Below are 24,922 nucleotides of genomic sequence, written 5' to 3' on the forward strand. Positions count from 1 at the left end.
ACACCAAAATAAACTTTATATACATAAAAATAGAAATTCTATACACAAAATATTCTTAATTTGTTTCTTGAAGAACTAACAATGCTTATAATTCAACTCAATTCAATATCTAGATCTATATTTTAAGATTTAACAATTTAAAAATCACCAAACGCATAACAAAGGTTCCATAGTTAAAGATGCAATTTAGAGATGTTTCGTTCTTTTCAAGCTTCATTCTTGGGTGAAAGGGTTAACATGTTTGTCGACGGGAGGAATCAGGAGAAAACGAGTGAGGCCGTAAACGAGCTAGGCTAGGGATTATAAGAAGAGGAGGAAGATGAAGTAGATGATAGATTTTCACGGGAGGAAGATTAATGAATTTAATGAATAAGAAGAAAATAGTTCGAAAGTGAAGCCTCATATATACAAAAGGAATTGGCTTGATCGGGACCTTGGGTTTAGGGGAGGAAGGATCTGCTAGACAAATTGATTATATAGTGTGAGAAAACTTGACAAAATGCAATGGAACGGCCAGATGCTAAGCAGCCGTGGCAAGAAAAGAGAACAACTGATCGGATAAAACTAACGACGCTTATACCAAATTCGTTTACGTCTTCGTTATTTTCTCTTCCTTAACAATTAAGATCCGAGAAAACGGTGGAGGTGGTGACAATCCAATTTTATTATCATAGGATCCAATTGAGTTTTGTTGGAACCTTGCACCGCCATGGTAATTTACACCGTATCTGTGTAAGGGAAAAATAAATAGAACAAAAGAGATAAAAGAGAAGAGTGGTTTACACTCAACGACACTTTTTCTACTTATTTTTACAAAATGGCACTTCTAACTATTATAGTATTTTTTTTTTTTTTACACCAAAATAATCCAAAATTGCTTTTCGTGTTGACGATAAAGGTGAAGGCGAACTTGTGGATACCGGATTACGTCCAGATTTTAAAAATAATAATTATTTTTTTTCATCTCTTTTATTTTGTATTTTTCTGTATTATGAAAAATAGAAAATAATTTTTTTTGTTAAAATGAATTATAATTTTATTTTCTCATATTTTTTTTAAAATATACTATAGTTTGTTTATATTTTTTTAAAAGCATTTATAAAAAATTCAAAAAAAAATTACAAGTATAGTTAGATATTCATTCACAAAATACGATGTGGATGATTCATGATGGGTATATAACATGGACATACTAGCGTGAATTAGTTTTAATTGATATATTCGACGTGAATATATAGTTTACATTATCTACAATGTAGACATGATTGCGTGGATATGTTTTCATTAATATATTCAACATGTATATACATTTTACATTGTCCATAACCTATCCACATGGTCATGTCCACGTTATGGACAATGTAAAGTGTATATCCATACGAATATATAAATGAAAACATATCTATACAACCATGTCCATATTGTGGATAATGTAAAATGTATATTTACGTCGAATATATCAATTAATACTAATCTACGCCATCATGTCCATGTTATATATATGTCCATCATGCATCATTCACTTGTGATTTCTTTTGATTTTTTTTTTGTAAATGTTTTTTGAAAAGTTTTTTGTTTGATAAATAAACTATAGTATAATAGGTCTTAAAACAATGGAAAATAAAATTATAATTTATTCTAACAAAAAATTGTTTTCTATCTTTCACAATATAGGAAAATACAAAAAAGATGGGAAAATAATTTGGTATTCATGAGTTCAATTCTACCGTTATCGTGAACACGAGAGGCAATTTCAGACTATTTGGGTATGAAAATTAAAAATAAGAAAAGTACCCTACTAGCTAGAAGTGTCTTATATTGTAATATGTATTTGAAAAAGTGCCTTTTATATGTAATTGTCTCAAAAGAGAAGGAGGGTATATATGTGATTAAAGTTAAATTGATATTAATACATAATTTAGAGAGAAATTGGTTACAGATTATTTTTTGTTTAGTTTATTAATTATAATTTGTTTGATGGATATTGGATGCAATTTCTCTTAAAACAAAAAAAATTACACAAAAATAACTATTCAAATAAATAAAAGCCAAAAAATTTATTGAAAATGGAAAACTACATTTTTGTTTAGAATATGGAAATTTTATTATATAAAATAGAATGTTTCAAAATTGCTGATTTATCTCGCCGTGATACATCAAGTTAAAGTTGGAAAAATGAAATTAATTAATAAAAAATTAAAACTTTCAAAAATTTAATAATTGATTTTATATTCTTAAAAAACAAAGTTACTAAAAAATAAAAATATAATATAAAGAAGAAAGCAATAACATATATAGTCTTAAGCTTAGATTAATACTAAAAGGAAAAGATTTTTAATTTACCACTTCTATATAAACAACAATTTGATATGTCAGTTACACACTAAAAAAATAAAAACCAATAAGCATATTCAAAACTACCAACTGTATTTTTTCTACTAAATTTTCTTTCATTTTATATATTTATCTTATTAGAATTTTTTTTTTTAAATATAAATAATATTATATATTTTTCTGGATGATCTAATTTTTTTTTTCAACAACCCAACTAATACATCACATTTGGTCCGTTAAGGGATAGGTCTGAAAACCGTCCTCAGCTGGTTCAGTATGAATGATTTGGGAAAAAATACTGCTTCTTGCTCGCGTTCTTTTTGCAAGACTATCCGCTCGGGCGTTTTAACTTCTGGAGATATAGGAGAGAGTGAAATCCAAGAAGTTTTCCCGAAGTATGCGGAAGGCTTCCAACTCTGATAAGAAAGATGGTCAATCCAATGGAGATTCAGACATGTTTACCAGATCCGAGCAATCGGTCTGAAAGTGTACGGATAAAATTTGTCTATCTTTTACGTAAGACATAGCCCATAAAAGGCTCTACAATTCGGCATGAAGAACCGATAGGCTTCTACGACAGCCCTGAAGGCCAAAAGTCTCACCACCCCTGCCATCCTTCAGACTCCACCGAACCCGCTAACCAGGCTGTTGCCTATCCAAGATGCATCAACCTGGCAGATCGGGATCCTCTGGGCCTCGGGTAGAGAGTTCAGGAGCAAGGGGGTGATCAGCAAAGTCCCGTCTGATCCGTCCTCTTCTTCTTCCGGTTTGATTTGCAAACTTTTAACTTTTAGCTTCAACCTTAGTGTGGCTCAACGTATCTACCAGGGAGATTTTGTCATTTCTCGCTTTCCAAATATACCACAAGATCCAAAGATAAAAATCTTTTTGAGGATCTGTCATGCCTATCTCTTTTGTTTTTCAAAAGAGAAAGCTCATATTTTGGTAAATAAAGGTACTCGGGAAGAGATCTGGAAGGGACGGAAAGTCCGATAACGCCCAGACTTATAAAGCCGGAAGATATAAAAACAAAAGATGGTTAATAGATTCTTCAGGATTCCCACAGCGGGGGCAACTCTTATCCGTTCTCATATGTCTGTAGGTTAGGTTTTGGCAAGTAGCGATACATCTTGATAAAGCTTGCCACATGAAATGCTTTATTTTTCTAGGCGTCCGTACTTTCTAAACGTAGTTTTGAAGTGCTGTGATATTCAGTTCACTCACGACATCCAAATTCTGTTCAAGTTTTGTTTTCCTAATCAGATCATATCCAGATTCAACCGTGTATATTCCTGATTTAGTATTGTTCCACGCAAATCCATCAATGGTACGGTTCTTACTAGGTCTCAATCCAGGGATAAGAGAGACTTCCTTAGGTTGGAAAAATTTTCTTAGAAGAGGCTCATCCCATTGCTTCGTATCTTGACGGATAAAAGAGTAAACTAACACTCTTGGATCTTGAAGTCCAATTAGAGGGGTTATTTTTGGTGGGCGAGCTCTGATGTCGGAGATCCAACGCTCACTCCACGCTCTCGATTTAAGAAATAATTTATGAAATTACTTGGTATTTTAGTTTTTGTTTTCATGAATTATAAAATAATAAATTAAAAACCTGCATATTACGGATACTTAATCTAATATATCATAAAACAATAGATATTAACATATAGTTTTTGTACGTCAATCCTAATGATAAAATATAGTTACAGACCATATAGAAAATCGAAACTCAAATTAACATTAGAAGAAGAAAAAAGGGTATCAAAGAAAAAGGGAAAAAAAAAAAAAGCTAAACCGGCATTGGAACGATTTTCGCTTCTGTATATAACACAAAGCGCCTTAGCTTTTTAGAATTCTTCTCCACTTCTCTCTCTCACCGTCTTTCTCTCTCTCTCTCTATCAAATCCCTCTATACGCGATCCTCTTCAAAACCCTAGTTTCGGATCGCTCCAGGCTTGGATTATTTCCAAGATCGTTAATTCTTCTCCTCCTTCTTCTTCTTCTCGTTCGTCTGCGTCTGCGATCGATCGCCATCCGTCCAAATACTGGACCAGTTCACCGGTGGTATTTTGATTCGATTTCACAAGTGATTCTTCAGTTCTCGATCGGTGTATTGATCAATTCTCAATCTTTGGTTTGCTTCGGGAGATGCCCTGTCTCTAATCATGAAGCTCAGAAGGAGGAGGGCTTCGGAAGTGGTAAGTGTTCCAAAACCGTGTAATTAAACCCTTGATCAGTTTGGATTACTATCCGTGTCTGTGCATTATCGTGTATTTGTGCTTTCTAGATTACTCTTTTGTTTTCTGCTACTTGTTATTGCTTTTTAACTGTCTTTGGCTTCCTTGGAACTAGCGCTTGCCCAAGATGTATTGTATATTTGCTCGGTTATTTATATGATCTTCAGTCCTTGATTGATTGATTCCTTTGATTGTTATTATGGGGTTTGAGTTCTTAAACCAAACCTTGGAAGCGGTGGCAATGGTTTTTTGTTTTTGTTTTAATGGAGTGTATGTTAACCTTAGTTACTTTTCCATAAAATGTTTCTCTGTATTTTCCTTCTCCTTTTTTCCTGAATGTGTGCGATTCTATTCTATCTGATGTTGTATTTATAGGCTGTGTTAACCTTTCTTTGATTCATTTCCACCAGCCTCCCAAAATCAAAGCTTTCATCAATAGTGTCACTGCTGTTCCACTCGAGCAAATACAAGAACCCCTTGCATGTTTTCGCTGGGAATTCGACAAGGTACCTTATATCCAGTTTGTGATGCTCTTCTTCTTTTTTTTTTTTAATTCTGTCAACTCTCGTTTTGATCTATGGCTGTTTTTCCTTTATATAGGGTGATTTCCATCACTGGGTGGACCTCTTTAATCATTTTGACTCATATTTTGAGAAGCACGTAAAAGGAAGGAAAGATCTGCATATTGAGGAAAACTTCGAGGAAGCTGGTCCTTCTTTCCCAAAGGATGCTGTTCTTCAAGTTCTCCGAGTTATCAGAGTTGTCTTAGAGAATTGCACGAACAAACATTTTTATAGTTCTTATGAGGTAAATCCATGCCACAATGCCCCTAAATGTCATTTGATATTTGCATGGTTTCTTTCTTACTGGTGTCACAGTATACAAGTCGGTGATATTGTTTATTAACTCATATTCTGTATTGGATTTCTGGTTGTTCCTCGAGATATGTCGTTTTGTATGCTAATTCTTGATATGTCTACCTGACTATTTCTCACACTCTTGTTCCTTCATAACTGCAGCAGCATCTTTCTCTCCTGCTTGCATCTACTGATGCAGATGTCGTTGAAGCCTGTCTGCAGACGTTGGCTGCCTTCTTGAAGAGGCAAGTTGGAAAATACTCCATACGAGATGCTTCTCTGAATTCAAAACTATTTTCCCTTGCACAGGGGTGGGGTGGAAAAGAGGAAGGTCTTGGCTTGACATCATGTGCCACAGAAAACAGTTGTGACCAGGTTTCCCACCAGCTAGGCTGTACTCTTCATTTTGAGTTCTATGCTTCTAATGAATCATCAAGTGAGCTTCCTGGCGGTTTACAAGTTATCCATGTTCCTGATGTCAGCATGCGTGCAGAGTCTGACCTGGAACTTTTGAACAAATTAGTCACTAAACATAATGTTCCTCCCAGTTTAAGATTCGCGTTGTTGACCAGATTAAGATTTGCGAGGGCGTTCTCATCTTTGTCTACCCGGCAACAGTATACATGCATTCGCTTATATGCTTTCATTGTTTTGGTTCAAGCAAGTGGTGACACCGAGAATGTTGTTTCTTTCTTCAATGGAGAACCCGAGTTTGTAAATGAGTTAGTTACGCTGGTAAGCTATGAGGATACTGTTCCAGGGAAAATAAGGATACTATGCTTGCTTTCCTTGGTTGCACTATCCCAAGATCGAACTCGGCAGCCAATTGTTTTAACTGCAGTCACCTCCGGCGGGCATCGTGGTTTGTTGTCTGGCCAAATGCAGAAAGCGATTGATTCTGTTATCTGTAATACTTCTAAGTGGTCCCTGGCTTTTGCGGAAGCCTTGTTATCCCTTGTTACAGTCCTGGTTTCATCATCGTCTGGATGTTCAGCCATGCGAGAAGCTGGTCTTATTCCGACCCTAGTGCCTCTCATCAAAGATACAGATCCTCAGCACTTGCATTTGGTCAGTACCGCTGTGCATATATTAGAAGCCTTCATGGATTACAGCAATCCAGCTGCTGCTTTGTTCAGAGATTTGGGTGGCTTAGATGATACGATCTTTCGGTTGAAACTGGAAGTCTCTCGTACTGAAGACGATGTAAAAGAAAAAAATTGCAGTTCAGATAGTAATGGGAGGGATGCACTTGTTTTCGGTGGTTCTCTTAATCAGCCTGATACCGAACAGCTTCCCTATTCTGAAGCATTAATTTCGTACCACAGGAGATTGTTGTTAAAAGCCTTGTTACGTGCAATATCTCTTGGAACTTATGCTCCTGGTAACACTAACCTCTATGGTTCCGAGGAGAGCTTGCTGCCTGAATGCTTATGCATTATCTTCCGGAGAGCAAAAGATTTCGGTGGTGGAGTATTCTCTCTTGCTGCCACTGTCATGAGTGACCTCATTCATAAAGATCCCACTTGTTTCAATGCTTTAGACTCGGCTGGTTTAACTTCTGCCTTTCTTGATACTATATCTGATGAGGTCATCTGCTCTGCAGAAGCCATAACATGCATTCCGCAGTGTCTGGATGCTCTGTGCCTCAACAATAGTGGTCTTCAAGCTGTAAAGGACCGAAATGCATTGAAGTGTTTTGTTAAAATATTCACTTCGTCGTCTTATTTGCGGGCTCTTACTGGCGATACACCTGGTACTTTGTCAAGTGGGCTTGATGAACTCTTAAGACACCAATCTTCGTTGCGCACTTATGGAGTTGATATGTTCATTGACATCCTGAATTCCTTGTTGATTATTGGATCTGGGATGCAGGCCACCACTTCTGACTCAGCAGATGTGCCTACTGATGCTGCTCCCGTTCCTATGGAAATTGACGCTGATGAGAAGAGCTTAGTGGTTTCGGATGAAGCGGAATCATCTTCTGATACTTCTCCAGCAAACATTGAGTTGTTTCTTCCAGATTGTGTGGGTAATGTTGCTCGTCTCTTCGAAACAGTTCTTCAGAATGCAGAAGTATGTTCCCTGTTTGTTGAGAAGAAAGGTATCGATGCTGTTTTGCAGCTATTCTCTTTACCTCTTATGCCTCTGTCAACCTCTCTTGGTCAAAGTTTTTCTGTCGCTTTTAAGAACTTCTCCCCTCAGCAGTCGGCTGGTCTAGCCCGGATAGTGTGCTCCTACCTAAGAGATCATCTGAAGAGCACACATGAGCTTTTGGCTTCCATTAAAGGCACTCAGCTTCTTAAATTAGAGTCTGCGGTCCAGATGAAGATTTTGAGATCTCTTTCCTGTCTAGAAGGCATGTTGTCCCTCTCCAACTTTTTGTTGAAAGGAACAGCTTCAGTTATCTCGGAATTGAGTGCTGCTGATGCTGATGTACTGAAAGAACTTGGTCTAACATACAAGCAAGTGATTTGGCAGATGGCTTTGTGTAGTGATACCAAGGAAGATGAAAAAAAAAGTGCTGATCGGCAGCATGATAATTCAGTTTCAGCATCATCTAGTACCGTTGAAAGAGAGAGTGATGAGGATTCAAGCAATGCTTCAGCAGTTAGATACACAAACCCTTTATCCATTAGAAGCAGTAGCACTCAGTCCATTTGGCGTGGTGATCGTGAATTTCTGTCTGTAGTGCGTTCTGGCGAAGGTATTCATGGTCGTACACGACATGCAATAGCCCGAATGAGGGGTGGGAGGAGTCGTCGACACCTGGAGTCTTTTAATTTTGATTCCGAGATTCCACCTGATCTACCAGAAACGTCATCTTCCCATGAGTTGAAAAAGAAAAGCACTGATGTTCTCATTGTTGAAATTTTAAACAAGCTGAATTGTACACTACGTCTTTTTTTCACTGCCCTTGTGAAAGGATTCACCTCTGCTAATCGTCGCAGAATTGATGGAGCACCATTGAGTTCAGCATCTAAGACGCTTGGTACTGCCCTAGCTAAACTATTTCTTGAAGCTCTTAACTTCGAGGGGTATGGTGCTACTGATGGCCATGATGTCTCTCTCTCAGTAAAATGCCGGTACCTTGGAAAAGTTGTAGATGACATCACTTCCCTGACATTTGATACTAGAAGGAGGGTCTGTTTTACAGCTATGGTGAATAGTTTTTATGTCCATGGAACCTTTAAGGAACTTCTCACCACATTTGAAGCTACAAGCCAGCTGCTTTGGACATTGCCGTTTTCTATCCCTGCATCTGGTACTGAGAATGAGAAGCCAGGTGAAAGGAACATATGGTCTCACAGTACGTGGCTGGTAGATACTCTGCAAAACTATTGCCGGGCGTTGGACTGTTTCGTTAACTCTACATTTCTTTTATCTCCAGCCCCCACATCTCAAACGCAGCTTCTTGTCCAGCAAGCTTCAGTTGGTTTGTCGATTGGACTTTATCCTGTACCAAGGGAACCTGAGACTTTCGTGCGAAATCTGCAGTCTCAGGTTCTGGATGTCATACTACCTATATGGAACCACCCTATGTTTCCTGATTGCAATCCCAGTTTTGTGGCATCAGTTACCTCCCTTGTTAGACATATATACTCTGGTGTTGTGGATGCTAGGCAAAATCGAAGTGGTGTTACCCAGGGTACAAACCAAAGAGCCTTGCCTTTACAGCCTGACGAAGCCATTGTTGGTATGATCGTTGAAATGGGATTTTCAAGGTCAAGGGCGGAAAACGCGTTACGAACAGTTGGAACAAACAGTGTTGAAATGGCTATGGAGTGGTTGGTTACAAATCCTGAGGAACATGTGCAGGAAGATGACGAGCTTGCTCAAGCACTTGCACTCTCTCTTGGAAATCCATCTGAAACTCCAAAACCTGATGAGACAGAAAAGGTTGTAGATGTTCCGCCGGAAGAAGCTGATCCAAAAGAACCATCTGTTGATGAAGTTATTGCTGCATCAGTGAAGTTATTTCAAAGTGATGATTCTATGGCTTTCCCTCTTATGGATTTGTTTGTGACACTCTGTAGCCGAAACAAAGGGGAAGATCGGCCAAAAATCGTGTCGTATCTCATTCAGCAACTGAAGCTAGTCCAACTTGATTTCTCCAAGGATACTGGTGCTTTGACTATGATACCACACATTTTAGCGTTAGTTCTCTCAGAGGATGATAACACTCGAGAAATTGCTGCACAGGATGGTGTTGTGGTTGTAGCAATTGATATCTTGACGGATTTCAAGCTTAAGAGTGAATCTGACAATAAGATTCTGGCTCCAAAATGCATTAGTGCTTTGCTTCTTATATTGAGCATGATGCTGCAGGCACGGACAAGAATCTCGTCCGAGTTTGTGGAAGGAAATCAAGGTGGATCTTTGGATTCACAAGACTCAGCAGCAGCTTTAAAGAAAGCGTTATCCTCTGATGTTGCTAAAGGGGAGTCAAACCTGGCTTTGGAATCGATTTTTGGTAAATCTACAGGCTATCTGACCATGGAAGAAGGTCAAAAGGCTCTACTAATCGCCTGTGGCCTCATAAAACAGTGTGTTCCAGAAATGATCATGCAGGCTGTTCTTCAGTTATGTGCTCGTCTAACGAAAACTCATGCTTTAGCTATCCAGTTTCTGGAAAACGGAGGCTTATCTTCACTATTTAATCTTCCGAAAAAATGCTTTTTCCCTGGGTATGATACTGTTGCATCTGTTATTGTACGGCATCTCATTGAAGATCCTCAGACTCTCCAAATTGCTATGGAATCAGAAATTCGACAGACCTTGAGTGGGAAGAGACATATAGGTAGGGTATTACCTCGGGCATTCCTGACAACAATGGCACCTGTAATTTCAAGAGATCCGGTGGTTTTTATGAAAGCTGTGGCTTCTACTTGTCAGCTTGAGTCATCAGGAGGGAGGGAGTTTGTGATACTGTCAAAGGAAAAAGAAAAGCCAAAAGTTTCAGACAGTGAACACGGATTCTCTATGAATGAACCCCTTGGAATATCCGAGAATAAGCTTCATGATGGGTCAGGAAAATGTTCAAAAAGTCACAGAAGAGTCCCTGCTAACTTCATCCAAGTTATTGATCAGCTTATTGACACTGTCTTGAGTTTTTCTAGGGGGAAGAGGCAGGAAGATGACGAGACCAATCCAATTTCGATGGAGGTTGATGAGCCAACAATTAAAGTGAAGGGTAAATCAAAAGTTGGTGATCTGGAGAAAGCAGAACTTGGATCTGAAAAATCGGAAGAATTGGCAAGGGTAACATTTATCTTGAAGTTGTTGAGTGATATTGTTCTCATGTACTTGCATGGTGCCAGTGTCATACTGAGACGGGATACAGAAATATCTCATCTTCGGGGATCAAACCTACCTGATGAATCACCTGGCAATGGAGGGTTAATTTACCATGTCATTCATCGCTTACTTCCCATATCTCTTGATAAGTTTGTTGGAACTGAAGAATGGAAGGAGAAATTGTCTGAAAAGGCTTCATGGTTTCTGGTCGTTTTGTGCAGTCGTTCCAGTGAAGGGCGTAAAAGAATTATCAATGAGCTTTCGAGGGTTTTATCTGCGTTTGCTTCCTCGGGAAGCAGTTCTAGTCAAACTGTTCTATTACCTGATAAAAGAGTTCTTGCTTTTGCTAACCTTGTTTATTCGATCTTGACGAAGAATTCATCTTCCAGCAACTTACCTGGTAGTGGTTGTTCACCTGATGTTGCAAAGAGCATGATAGATGGGGGAACTATCCAGTGTCTGACCGGCATCCTTCATGTGATTGATCTCGACCACCCTGATGCTCCAAAGCTTGTCACTCTTATCCTCAAGTCTCTCGAGACACTGACGAGGGCTGCAAATGCTGCTGAGCAACTAAAATCAGAAGGACCAAACGAGAAAAAGAGCACAGATTCTAATGATAGACGTGACAGTCGAACTTCAACTGATGCGGTTGTTGATGAACTGAACCGAAATAATAGCAGTCTACAACGAGTAACAGACGTAGAGAATGGACAGGAGCAGCCTCAAGTTTCCTCTCAAAGCGACAGAGAAAGGAGTCTGAGTCAAGCCCAGGCTATGCCTCAGGAGATGAGGATAGAAGGCAATGAGACAATACTGCCTGAACCTATTCAGATGGATTTCATAGGAGAAGAGATTGAAGGTGATCAAATCGAAATGAGTTTCCATGTTGAAAATAGGGGCGACGATGAAGGAGATGATGACATGGAAGACGAAGGGGAGGACGATGAAGGAGATGATGACATGGGAGATGACGGGGAGGACGATGAAGGAGATGATGAGGATGCCGATTTAGCTGAGGATGGAGCTGATGTTATGTCTCTTGCTGGAACCGATGTGGAAGACCCTGATGATAATGGCCTTGGAGATGACTATAATGATGACATGATTGACGAAGAAGATGAGGATGATTTCCACGAGAATCGTGTAATAGAGGTGCGGTGGAGGGAAGCTCTTGATGGGCTGGATCATTTTCAAATTCTTGGGCAATCTGGTGGTGGAAATGGTTTTATTGATGATATTACAGCTGAGCCGTTCGAAGGAGTGAATGTGGACGACCTATTTGCTCTGCGGAGACCCTTGGGCTTTGAGCGTAGACGACAAACAGGCAGATCTTCTTTTGATAGATCTGGTTCAGAAGTACATGGTTTTCAGCACCCGCTCTTTTCCAGACCTTTGCAAACTGGCAATACAGCCTCAGTTTCGGCAAGTGCTGGCAGTATACCCAGGCATTCAGAAGCTGGCAGCTACGATGTAGCACAGTTTTACATGTTTGATACACCTGTTCTACCTTTTGATCAAGTACCAGGTAATCCTTTCAGTGATCGCTTAGGAGGTGGTGGGGCACCTCCTCCTTTGACTGATTATTCTGTTGTGGGTATGGATTCATTAAGAAGAGGGGTTGGTGATAGTCGGTGGACTGACATAGGTCATCCTCAACCAAGTAGCCAATCTGCTTCAATTGCCCAGTTGATAGAAGAACATTTTATTTCCAACCTGCGTGCTTCTGCCCCAGCAGATACTGTCGTCGAAAGGGAAACTAATAGCACAGAAGTCCAAGAGCAGCAACACCCGGATGTTCATCCATCTTTCGGAAGCGAAACCGTTTTAGGGGATGGTAACAACGGTGGTCAACATAGTGAAGAGCGTGAAGTGTTGAATAACAATGATAATAACCTACCTGATGTAACGGCTGGAAGTTTCTCTCAAGGTCAAGCTGCTGTAGCTTCTCCTGTCCTTCGAGATGCAAGTGAATGTCCACAACCGCATGAAGTCATACAGCCTCTTCCTTTAAACAGTACACCAAATGAGATTGACGGAATGGAAGTTGGTGAAGGTGATGGAGTACCTAGTGAGCTAGCAGACCTCCAAGCTATGCATCTTGTCTCCACTGCGCAGGGTCAACCTGATACTTCCAGTATTCAAAATGTGTCTGTTACTGGGACGCCTCTTCCAGCAGATGATCCTGACTCTAATTTTCAACCAAGTGTAGATGTAGATATGAGTAGTGATGGTGCAGAGGGAAATCACAGTGTGGCACCTTCACTATTGGCCCGTGACAACAATGACCTCTCATCCATGGAAGCTACACAAGATGCAAGGAATGATGAACAAGTTACTGAAGGTAGCTTGGACGGTGGGGCACCAGAAGCGAATTCCATTGATCCTACATTTTTGGAGGCACTCCCTGAAGATTTGCGGGCAGAAGTCCTTGCTTCTCAGCAAGCTCAGTCCGTTCAGCCTCCAACTTATGAACCACCTCCAGTAGACGACATAGATCCTGAATTTTTGGCAGCTCTTCCCCCAGATATCCAAACAGAAGTTCTTGCTCAACAAAGGGCACACAGGTTGGTACAACAGTCCCAAGGACAGCCAGTTGACATGGATAACGCTTCAATTATTGCTACTCTACCTGCTGATTTACGTGAAGAGGTTTGTATCTCTACCTTTCTTTGAGCTAAGTTAATTTGGATTCGGAAATGGTGATAACATTCTGAAATATGCTACTTTCAGGTTCTCTTAACTTCTTCAGAAGCAGTTTTGGCAGCTTTGCCTTCATCTTTGATTGCGGAAGCGCAGATGCTCAGAGACCGAGCAATGAGTCACTATCAGGCTCGTAGTCTTTTTGGGAGTAGTCATAGGCTGAATAATCGAAGGAATGGTTTGGGCTACAATAGGCTGACGGGGATGGACAGGGGTGTTGGAGTCAGTATTGGTCAGAGGGGTGTTTCATCTTCTGCAGATGGCTCGAAAATGAAAGAGATCGAAGGAGACCCTCTTGTTGATGCTGATGCCTTGAAATCACTAATTAGGCTACTACGACTAGCACAGGTAAGAGGCATTCCTCTTTTTTTCCTACCCTCTTCTAACAAGAAATAATCAATGATCTTGGGCCTCATTTCGCAACTCCTAATTGACTATTCTTACGGAAGTATCTTAAGTAATTGTTTGTCGCATCTTACAATGAAGTTGTTTTGATGTATCAGCCGTTGGGGAAAGGCCTTCTGCAGAGGCTTCTATTAAATCTATGTGCTCACAGTGCTACAAGGGCAAATTTGGTTCAACTTATGCTGGATTTGATTAGGCCAGAGATGGAAACATCACCGAGCGAGTTGGCAGTAACTAATCCGCAAAGACTCTATGGCTGTCAATCAAATGTGGTTTATGGACGATCCCAGCTGTTGAATGGTAGTACTTCCTCTCGAAATTCGTTGTTCGCTATTCTCGCCAGCTTCCATAGTACTTTATGACTGACTTTCTTTGTTCCTAACACAGGGCTTCCTCCTCTAGTGTTCCGGCGGGTGCTTGAGGTTTTGACGTACTTGGCTACGAATCATTCGGCTGTTGCTGACATGTTGTTTTACTTTGATTCGTCACTTCTGTCCCAATTTCCATGCCCGAAACCCTCTGTTTGTGAAGGCAAGGGTAAGGAGAAAGTTACTCAAGTGACAGACTCCCGGAATCTGGAGATACCTGTGGTTGTCTTTTTTAAACTGCTTAATCGGCCTCAGCTTTTGCAAAGTACATCTCATCTTGCGCTGGTATGTTACTATGTTTAGCTCGATTTTCATCATAAAAGTAGGAATCTTCTCGCTACAATCTTCAGATAGTTGTTTTGGTTGTTATTTTATCTGTATATCCACAAGATCCGTGTTCTGTTTGTTTCAGGTCATGGGTTTACTACAAGTAGTTGTCTACACAGCAGCATCCCGAATTGAGGGATGGTCTCCGTCATCAGGAGTACCTGAGAAGTCTGAAAATAAGCCCGTTGGTGAAGAAGCTTCAAGTGAAACACGAAAAGATGAATCTAAGCTACTGGATGAAGCTGAGCTATCTGTTGCAAGAAGGAAGAATTGTGCTGACATATACAACATATTCTTGCAGTTGCCACAGTCCGATCTCTGCAATCTTTGCATTCTTCTTGGATATGAAGGGTAAGAGATAGCCTCCTATCGTTTTTGTTCATTGCTTTCCTGAGATTCCTCTTTCCTCTTACATTTAGTAATGTACAAAACATAGGTCGTTTCTTATCTTTGTTGTCAATGATATCTCTGAATTGCTTGGACTGATTCGCATGTTTTAATATTTTAATAGGTTATCGGATAAAATATACTCGTTAGCAGGAGAGGTACTAAAAAAGCTGGCAGCTGTAGATGTGGCTCATCGCAAGTTTTTCGCGAAAGAACTCTCAGAATTGGCAAGTGGTTTGAGTGCCTCAACTGTCCGTGAGCTGGCAAAACTGAGCAATTCACAGAAGATGAGCCACAGTGCAGGTTCCATGGCAGGTGCTTCAATTCTCCGTGTTCTACAGGTGCTTAGCTCACTAACTTCCCATATTGATGATAGCCATGCGGGAACCGAAGGGGAAACAGAACACGAGGAACAAAACATCATGCAGAGACTAAACGTGGCATTAGAGCCCCTGTGGCAAGAACTTAGCCAGTGTATCAGCATGACTGAGTTGCAGCTGGATCATACTGCAGCTACAACAACCGTGTCAAACGTAAACCCCGGAGATCATGTCCTAGGGGTCACTCCTCCGTCCTATCTTTCTCCAGGAACTCAGAGGCTCCTACCTCTTATTGAGGCTTTCTTTGTTCTCTGTGAGAAAATTCAAACTCCGTCAATATTACAGCAGGATCATGCGAATGTGACAGCAGGAGAAGTAAAGGAGTCTGCTCATAGTTCATCATCTAAAACCAGTGTAGTTTCTCAGAAAAAAACTGATGGCTCCGTTACATTTGCAAAGTTTGCGGAGAAGCATAGGCGACTTTTGAATTCATTTGTTAGGCAAAATCCGAGTTTGCTGGAGAAGTCCCTTTCAATGATGCTCAAGGCACCAAGGTTGATTGATTTTGACAATAAGAAAGCTTACTTCAGGTCAAGGATAAGGCACCAGCATGATCATCACATTTCTGGGCCATTGCGTATTAGTGTCCGCCGAGCTTATGTGTTGGAAGATTCATACAACCAGTTGCGTATGCGCTCCCCACAGGATCTGAAAGGACGTCTGAATGTGCAGTTTCAAGGTGAGGAAGGTATTGATGCTGGTGGTCTTACAAGAGAATGGTATCAGTTGTTGTCAAGAGTTATATTTGACAAAGGAGCGTTGCTGTTCACTACCGTTGGAAATGATGCCACCTTCCAGCCGAATCCGAATTCTGTTTACCAAACTGAGCATCTGTCATACTTTAAGTTTGTTGGCCGGATGGTAATAGTCAGGACCTTGTGATTGTAATGATCCTATTGTTTATTTTTGAGCCTATCTGATGTGTTTGTGATGTCACTGCTGCAGGTGGCGAAGGCATTGTTTGATGGGCAGCTTTTGGATGTTTATTTCACTCGTTCCTTCTATAAACATATCCTTGGTGTGAAGGTGACCTATCATGACATTGAGGCGGTGGATCCTGATTACTATAAGAATTTGAAGTGGCTGTTGGAGGTTTGTGGACTTAGTCTTAATTTACCTTTTACCTTATAAAAGCTTAAAAATCGATGTTTACAGAGTCCTGCCTTTTAGAGACTTATCTTTGAACCTTTTTTTTTTCTTTACAGAATGATGTGAGCGACATACTCGACCTCACATTTAGTATGGACGCAGACGAGGAAAAACACATTCTTTACGAAAAGACCGAGGTCTGTGATATTATTAAATGTTTGTTTTTCTCTTCATTACCCCAAAGGGTATACCATATTGAATTTGATCATGTTATACCTTTACCGAAAAGGTGACGGACTATGAGCTTAAACCTGGAGGACGAAACATACGAGTAACAGAAGAAACAAAACATGAATATGTTGACCTTGTAGCCGGCCACATACTTACCAATGCTATTCGGCCTCAAATCAACGCCTTCCTCGAGGGCTTTAATGAGTTGATACCTCGTGAGCTCGTATCCATTTTCAACGACAAAGAGCTCGAGCTCCTAATCAGTGGATTGCCTGAGATTGATTGTAAGTTGGATCCTGTTGTTCAATATTGTTGCATGTATTTGCTTATGCATCAGGTTATTTTAACAGTCTCATGTTATTTCGTTGTTTAGTTGATGATCTTAAAGCCAATACCGAGTATACCAGCTACACGGCAGGATCTCCTGTTATTCATTGGTTCTGGGAGGTCGTTAAAGCTTTTAGCAAAGAAGACATGGCTAGATTTCTTCAATTTGTCACCGGAACATCAAAGGTAAACCAAATAGTAGCACCGCTTCCGTCCAAGTCACTTGAAATGCATTTCCTGATATATCCGTATTTGGCTTCTTTCTGCTGGTGGATGATCTCGATCTCCTCCTGCCTCGCTCTTGTGTAACGATAGATAATCGCAAAAGAGGGAAATCATCTTTTGTTTTACGAAGTGATTGGGTCTGTTTTTTTTTACAGGTTCCTTTGGAAGGTTTCAAGGCTCTGCAAGGTATATCTGGCCCTCAAAGATTACAAATCCACAAAGCGTATGGAGCTCCGGAGCGGCTGCCATCAGCCCATACATGGTTCGAAATCAATACAAAGCCTTTCCTTAATACAAAACGGTTCAATCTCGCCTTGATTCTCATTGGTTACGTCTGTTTTGTTCTGTTGCAGTTTCAACCAACTAGACCTCCCTGAGTATCCATCCAAGGAACAGCTTCAGGAACGCCTGCTACTTGCCATTCACGAAGCCAGTGAAGGTTTCGGGTTTGCTTGAGCTACGCTTCTCGAAACCGTCACACCTTCAGAACCAGTGAAAACCCCCTTCAATCCTTCATTCTTTCGGCTCCCCTGTACATGTAAGTAAGCTTCCATACTTGTTTGATACCCAAAGAAAAAAAGATTGACCATAAAGTGCTGGTTTGTTTGCCACACAAATCTCAAGTTTTCATTGGTTCCGTGGCAGAGACCGAAGATTTTCTGGCAGGATAAGGAGAAGAGCTTTCGAGAAAGTCTGCAGAATGAATACAAAACTCAAGAGGCTATTTTTATATGTCCATATATGTTAGTATTAGACCATTAGGGTTTATGTTTCTCTTTAGATTTTGTAAAGCAAAAATCTTTGAAATAATTGCTGGCCTTTCTTTTGAGTTTGAATACACCGGCTCTCTCTTTCCATTACATAAACGCGATACAAGTGCAGGCGGATAAAGCTAAGACAACTGATTTAACTGTCACGGTCACTGGCATTTTCCCTTTGTCGTTCCTCAACAACATGCCTTGATACAGAGGCCAGTTTAGTACCACAAGTACTCCTGTTATCACAATCTGCATGCCCATTGTCTGAAAATGTTCACCGTCTCTTGAAGTGATCAGTCTCATAGCCGCTGCAGCGAAGCAGAAGAGATTGAGCATCCCGAGTGTTCCGAGGAGGAGAAACATCGGAGACTCCACTCCAAACTCCATTACCTCTTTCTCGTATCTCTCTGCTGCTTCTTCCTCTGCTACTTTCGCCGTGATTACAAATGCAGACTCCGAAGCCCCAAGTTTCTTCAGAATCGTGTCCGTGAATCCGAATACAAACGAGCTTGTTCTTCTATAAAGCCACATCCTTTGCTCGTTCCACCATCCACGGAACGTTCCTCCGCACCACAAGAACTCGGCTAGGCTATAGGAATTAACTGCGACAGTCACGTATCCAAATGGGAAAAACCACGAGCTTGAGACCTGGATTCAAAGACCAGATCAGTTTTACCTGAATGAGATTCCGGGTTTATGACAAACACATAAAGAAACAGAGGGAAAGCCCTTTCTTTACCTTTGGAAACAGAGGAATGCCTTTGAGTAGACAGAGAGAGGTCAAAACAGAGTAAACAAGCACAGGTACTGAACTTGGTGCCCAAAGGCAAAAGCAACAGTAACCAAGTATCAGTCCCAAACCAATCTTTCCGTGGCCATACCAAACCGGACTATACTCTGAAAGCAGAACCTGAAAGTCTCCCTCTGACTCTGCTGCACAAGCATTTGATGCAAATTTGTCGGCGCTACCCCGACAAAAAGCTTTCTTTTTTGGGTTCAGGTACGCTAATTTCCATCCATGGCATTGAATCGCTAAACCGGTTATTACATCTTCTACCGGGCATAACCATATTTTACACCCATCTGCAATGGAAACAACCATGGTTTACTTGGTTTTCAATGAATGAGACACTGGTTTAATTCCGGTCCATATATAAATTTTCCATACGACGAAAAAAAATATAATAATACATATGTTTTTGAGCATTTTGTCCATCCATATATTAAATCATCATTTACAACATACCAATATATTCTTTTTCAATGTGCCAATACACAAAATCCTCAAAAATCAACAAAACAAAAAATATTGATTTAATAACGTGATACATAGCTTACCATCAACGATGTTCTATACACCAAAATAAACTGCGAGAACCCATCACTGTACTTCAACCGCGCCTCCTCAGGTACTCGCCGGAGTTTCGTCGCTGTTTCAATCCTCGCCGCCATTTCTCTATACAACTCAGCCACCTCCTTGGCCACAGCAGAATCAAGAACATTTGCCGTGGAAGACAAGTAAGCCGCTGGAGATCTCGGCTCAACGTTGAATCTCTTACAGAATGGAACCCAAATTCCGGCAAACTCAGCTGCCTCCGCGAGGGCATAGAACGTGAGCTCAGAGCCACCGTCATCTGAGAGATATACGGCGAGTTTCTCCGGTGGATAATCGAGAGCCGTCACAGATAAGAAAGTGTTAACAACCATCAACGGCGGCTCAATCACCGGATCCGCCGTGCAGACGAAAACGTCGAGCGTGGGAAGATCGTTCCCGTACCTCCGGGAGAGTCTGTCGGTGAAGGTAAATCGCCAAACCGGATTCCACCGGAGAGACTGTACGACTACCCAATACAAACCGAACCAAATCTCCATGATTAAGATAACCAACCAGACAATTGGAACGAAACTGGTCCGGTTCTCATCAATCTCTACCGGTATGGTCACTCTGTAGAACCAAATCCAACAGATACAAAAGAAAACCGAGGCTGAGAAAACCCGGTACGAGATCACTCTTCCGGTTTTCCTCCTGGTGACAAAAAGCGGTTCGCCTTGGTGAACCGGTCTAAACGGGTCATCTTCTTTTCTCATGTTTTTTGTCTCTCTGAGTAGGAAGGGAGTGGGAAAGATAAGAGAAGCGTGTCTCTTGTTCGCTATATATCCAAAATACAGAGATTAGTGGAGGCTGTAATTTTGGACAATTTCAAAAAGACGAATAGAGCATTCTCTTGACGTCAGCAATTATTTTTTTCTTTCCTTCGGACAAAAACAGGTCAGAGATTAGAGATAGCGTCCAATAATCAAAGATGAGACTTATCTCTTTTTTTCTGAACGAATAAGATGAGACTTATTAAACAAAAGATAAAGGCTGAAGCTGATGTTTCTTAGGCTTTTAGCAAATGGTTGGTGATGATGAATAAAAGTATCAAAATGGGCTGTCCATGTCTATTTAGGCCCGTCCAATTGTCCAATTTGATTGTGGACAAATGGTGTTCATATCCATTAACGACTATGTCCATTAACAACCATATCCATTAACGATCTAAATGGGCTGTCCATCAGTATCTATTGGACACATAGTATAATATATTGTTTGTTTTTGTTTTTTTCTTTGTTTTATAGATAATTTTTTGTTTTTCGCATTTTTCAGAAAAAAAAACACATGAAAAAATAATTTTATATTTTTGCAAAAAAAATGATTTTGCAGATTTAACGAGGAAATTGTTTCTGCGTTTTGCCGAGAAACTGGAATTTTGAGTTTTTGGCAGAAAATCGAGATTTTGCGTTTTTGGCAGAAAATCAAGATTTTGCATTTTTAGCGGGAAACCAAGATGGAAACCAAGATTTTTCGTTTGGTAGAAAACTGAGATTTCTTAATTTTGCGTTTTTGGCAGAAAATCAAGATTTTGCATTTTTAGCGGAAACCAAAATTTTTCGTTTGGCGGAAAACTGAGATTTCTTGATTTTGCGAGAAATTGAGATTTTATGGTTTTAGCAAAAAATCAAAATTTAGTATTTTTTAGTAGGAAACTGAGATTTTTTGTTTCCGTCAAAAAATAGAATTTTTCTCATACTTGTTGTATTCTTTGTACGATAGAGAATTTTTCATTTGATATTAATTATTATAATAATAATAATATTGGACCAAAATAAAATAAATAAAAATTAATAGTTTTGATGTAGTATTTTTTGTCCAATAGACGGAATGTCCTAAGTGTCCAACTCTATTTTGTCCATTAACAAAAATGGACGAAACCTATTTTAACTTGTTTCGAAAATGGATTTGTCCATGACTAGTCCAAAATACGTTAGACATAGAGAAACTATGGGCTTCCGGGCCCATTTTGACACCTCTAGTACTGATGAATATCAACAATTAACAAAAAAAAATTCTCATCTAATTTTGGGGAGTACTGAATCAAATCAAGAATCACCATGAACGCGTATGACACATGATGTTGCGGAGATCTTGGTTTCATAACTGAAGATTAAAGGGTCTCTGCAAAGACTGCAACAGTGTTGATTTTGAAGAAGTAACTGCACTAAAAAAAAACAAGATGAACGCAGATTTGCAATCTATCTTATGTGAATGACCTGTTGTTATTGAAATTCAAATTCAGGCTATCCATATCGATCAATTCCATATCGGAAGGTTGTTGTTTGTAACACTTGTGTTTATATGCAAAGATATGAAATGTTAAGTTTCATATGGGATGTCCACTTCATATGGGATGTTCTAATATTAATATAGCGCTGACAGATAGCAAGAAGAAGCTTCTCTATTTGCAAATTGATGTAAACAGAAATGAGTTATTTTTATATATATTACATAACTACTTGACCATTATTTTTAATACATTTGACACTCATTTTCCTTTACAAAAACGCAATACAAGTGCAAGCAGATAAAGCTAAGACAACTGATTTAACTGTCACGGTCACTGGCATTTTCCCTTTGTCGTTCCTCAACAACATGCCTTGATACAGAGGCCAGTTTAGTACCACAAGTACTCCTGTTATCACAAACTGCATGCCCATTGTCTGAAAATGTTGACCGTCTCTTGAAGTCATCAGCCCCATAGCCGCTGCAGCGGAGCAGAAGAGATTAAGCATCCCGAGTGTTCCGAGGAGGAGAAACATCGGAGACTCCACTCCAAACTCCATTACCTCTTTCTCGTATCTCTCTGCTGCTTCTTCCTCTGCTACTTTCGCCGTGATTACAAACGCAGACTCCGAAGCCCCAAGTTTCTTCAGAATTGTGTCAATGAATCCGAAAACAAATGAGCTTGTTCTCCTATAAAGCCACATCCTTTGCTCGTTCCACCATCCACGGAACGTTCCTCCGCACCACAAGAACTCGGCTAGGCTATAAGCATTAGCTGCGACAGTCACGTATCCGAACGGGAAAAACCACAAGCTCGAGACCTGGAATCAAAGATCAGATCAGTTTTACCTGAATGAGATTCCGGGTATATGACAAACACAAAAAGAAACAGAGGGAAAGCTCTTTCTTTACCTTTGGAAACAGAGGAATGCCTTTGAGTAGACATAGAGAGGTCAAAACAGAGTAAACAAGCACAGGTACTGAACTTGGTGCCCAAAGGCAATAGCAGCAGTAACCAAGTATCAGTCCTAAACCGATCTTTCCTTGGCCATACCAAACCGGACTATACTCTGAAAGCAGAATCTGAAAGTCTCCCTCTGACCATCTCCTCTGCTGCACAAGCATTTGATGCAAATTTGTCGGCGCTACCCCAAGAAAAGCTTTCTTTTTAGGGGTCAGGTACGCCGATTTCCATCCGCGGCACTGTATCGCTAAACCGGTAATTACATCCTCTACGGGGCAACCATATTTCAGACCCATCTGCCATGGAAGCAAAACCCGGTTTACTTCCCTATCAAGAAACCAGAAACCGGTGGAGTAAGTGAAGTATTAATCAATGCTTTTACCTCCTTTCCCCATTGAGAGTTTTCTTCATAAGTGCAGCTCGCGAGAGCTTTAATCATCTCAGGCTCTAAAATTTCTTGAATTTCCTCAGATTCTTCTTCTTCTACCTCTCCATACTTTCTTCCACAGATCACGTCTCTTCTGTGAAAGCAGCCAGTCCCAATGTACAGCGGTCCGCCATTTCCATCCAGTCCATTAAACTCCACCTTTTGTTTTTTCACATCCCAAAACACACAGGTTAGATAAGACAACAACAGAATCAATATATCAAAAATCCAGAATCTATGTTGTGTTTTCTACTGTCTCTGTCTCTATAACTTACATCAGCTATTACTCGCATCATGCTTCCATACAAATCATTCCTAGTAATGTTCTCGTAACACTGCGGAAACTGCACGAAGGCAATCTCCTTTCCCTCTTTCTCATCAAGTAGGATGCAGAGCGCGTCTAGTGCTGACTTTGAGTTGTTTGAGTACATATCGCAGTCCAGGTTAAGTATGATTCTCCCACAGGTTATCTTCGAAGAAACCCTTATCTGATCAAAGAAACAACCATATCAAAAGGGCGACCAATCGAGGAGAAATCAGAATGGCTTGTGGAACAAGAAACCATTACCAATGCGTTCATAGCTCCAGCCTTGAAATGATGATGATGTTGAGGTCTCTTCTCCCTTGATAGATACACCAACGTTGGTATTGCTACTGTGTTCTTTTTTCTTCCGTCTACCAAAATCTGATGCAACAAAATAAACAATCTAAAGAATCCACTTTTCCGATTGCTGAATAACAGAACATAACCCTAAAAAACCCTATTGCTTACTTGAAGAATGGTTCCATGGTTTCTCTGAGTAACGTCAGAATCCCACTGCGAGAACCCATCACCGTACTTCAACCGCGCCTCCTCAGGTACTCGCCGCAGTTTCGTCGCCGTTTCAATCCTCGCCGCCATTTCTCTATACAACTCAGCCACCTCCTTGGCCGCAGCAGAAGATTCAAGACCATTTGCCGTGGAAGACAAGTAAGCCGCCGGAGATCTCGGCTCAACGTTGAATCTCTTACAGAACGGAACCCAAACTCCGGCAAACTCAGCTGCCTCCGCGAGGGCATAGAACGTGAGCTCAGAGCCACCGTCATCTGAGAGATATACGGCGAGTTTCTCCGGTGGGTAATCGAGAGCCGCCACAGATAAGACAGTGTTGACCACCATCAACGGCGGCTCAATCACCGGATCAGCCGTGCAAACGAAAACGTCGAGCGTGGGAAGATCGTTCCCGTACCTCCGGGAGAGTCTGTCGGTGAAGGTAAATCGCCAAACCGGATTCCACCGGAGAGATTGTACCACTAACCAATACAAACCGAACCAAATCTCCAAAGTTAACATAACCAACCAGATGAATCGAACGAAACCAGTTCGGTTCTCATCAATCTCCGACGGTGCGGTAACTCGGTAGAACCAAATCGAACAGATACATCCGAAAACCGAGGCCGCGAAAACCCGGAACGTAATCACTCTTCCGGTCCTCCTCCTGGTCACAAAAAGCGGTTCACGGTCGCCTTCTTGAACCAGTCTAAACCGGTCGTCTTCTTTCCTCATGTTTTTTTTTTTTTTGATTATTTTTTCTCTGTAAGGCGGCGCCAAGTGGGAAGGATATGAGAAGTGTCTCTCTGGTAGGTTACTTTACTTATAATATGTATAGAGAGATTAGTGGAGACATTGTTGTCCAAAAAGGAACGTGGACTTCCCTGACGTCATTAGAATCGTCAGCAACTATGTTTCAGTTTCAGACAAATGATGACAGGTAGGCGTCAAGGATCATGATTAAACTTCTTAATCTTATCAGATGACGTTTTCGTTGACTTTAGCACTTGGTTTGGTTAGTGATTAAAATAATAGTCAAAGAGTAACAAACTTCATTTCAATTTCTTATAATATTATCTTGGGAGTACTGTATGCCTCTGACTCGTGATGTTGCAGAGATCTTGTTTTCACATTTGAAGAAAAAGCGCTCTGCAACAATGGAGATTCATATATGAAGCAAACAGAGTAACAAGAAG

At 40.6% G+C, this 24,922-nt stretch overlaps 2 protein-coding genes and 1 pseudogene across 3 annotated transcripts; 1 reads left to right on the plus strand and 2 right to left on the minus strand.

The window, feature by feature from the left end:
• The first annotated feature begins 4,209 nt into the window (after nucleotides 1-4,209).
• On the plus strand, nucleotides 4,210-18,022 carry LOC18011435 (E3 ubiquitin-protein ligase UPL1). Of its 2 annotated transcripts, none has more exons than XM_006392532.2 (16): nucleotides 4,210-4,532; nucleotides 4,982-5,077; nucleotides 5,172-5,378; nucleotides 5,591-13,375; nucleotides 13,457-13,774; nucleotides 13,930-14,131; nucleotides 14,219-14,484; nucleotides 14,612-14,877; nucleotides 15,038-16,154; nucleotides 16,239-16,385; nucleotides 16,499-16,579; nucleotides 16,672-16,897; nucleotides 16,987-17,126; nucleotides 17,321-17,427; nucleotides 17,519-17,703; nucleotides 17,811-18,022. In XM_006392532.2, the coding sequence occupies exons 1-15, from the start codon at nucleotides 4,500-4,502 to the stop codon at nucleotides 17,619-17,621; spliced, it is 11,094 nt and encodes a 3,697-aa protein (XP_006392594.1). In that variant the 5' UTR covers nucleotides 4,210-4,499; the 3' UTR covers nucleotides 17,622-17,703; nucleotides 17,811-18,022. The 2 variants fall into 2 exon arrangements, with proteins under 2 accessions (XP_006392594.1, XP_024006050.1); XM_024150282.1 differs by having other exon boundaries at nucleotides 5,594-13,375.
• On the minus strand, nucleotides 17,971-20,283 carry LOC18011464 (annotated as a pseudogene).
• Nucleotides 20,284-21,685: 1,402 nt separating this feature from the next.
• Nucleotides 21,686-24,482, minus strand: LOC18011374 (cellulose synthase-like protein E1). Its single transcript, XM_006392534.2, has 6 exons — nucleotides 23,688-24,482; nucleotides 23,484-23,600; nucleotides 23,191-23,403; nucleotides 22,871-23,074; nucleotides 22,437-22,784; nucleotides 21,686-22,345 (listed from the first exon to the last, which is right to left on the minus strand). Exons 1-6 carry the CDS (start codon nucleotides 24,459-24,461, stop codon nucleotides 21,797-21,799), a joined length of 2,205 nt encoding a protein of 734 aa, XP_006392596.1. The 5' UTR covers nucleotides 24,462-24,482; the 3' UTR covers nucleotides 21,686-21,796.
• Nucleotides 24,483-24,922: the final 440 nt, after the last annotated feature.

Source organism: Eutrema salsugineum, unplaced genomic scaffold (genome assembly GCF_000478725.1).
Source record: "Eutrema salsugineum unplaced genomic scaffold, Eutsalg1_0 scaffold_7, whole genome shotgun sequence".
Taxonomy (NCBI): Eukaryota; Viridiplantae; Streptophyta; class Magnoliopsida; order Brassicales; family Brassicaceae; genus Eutrema; species Eutrema salsugineum.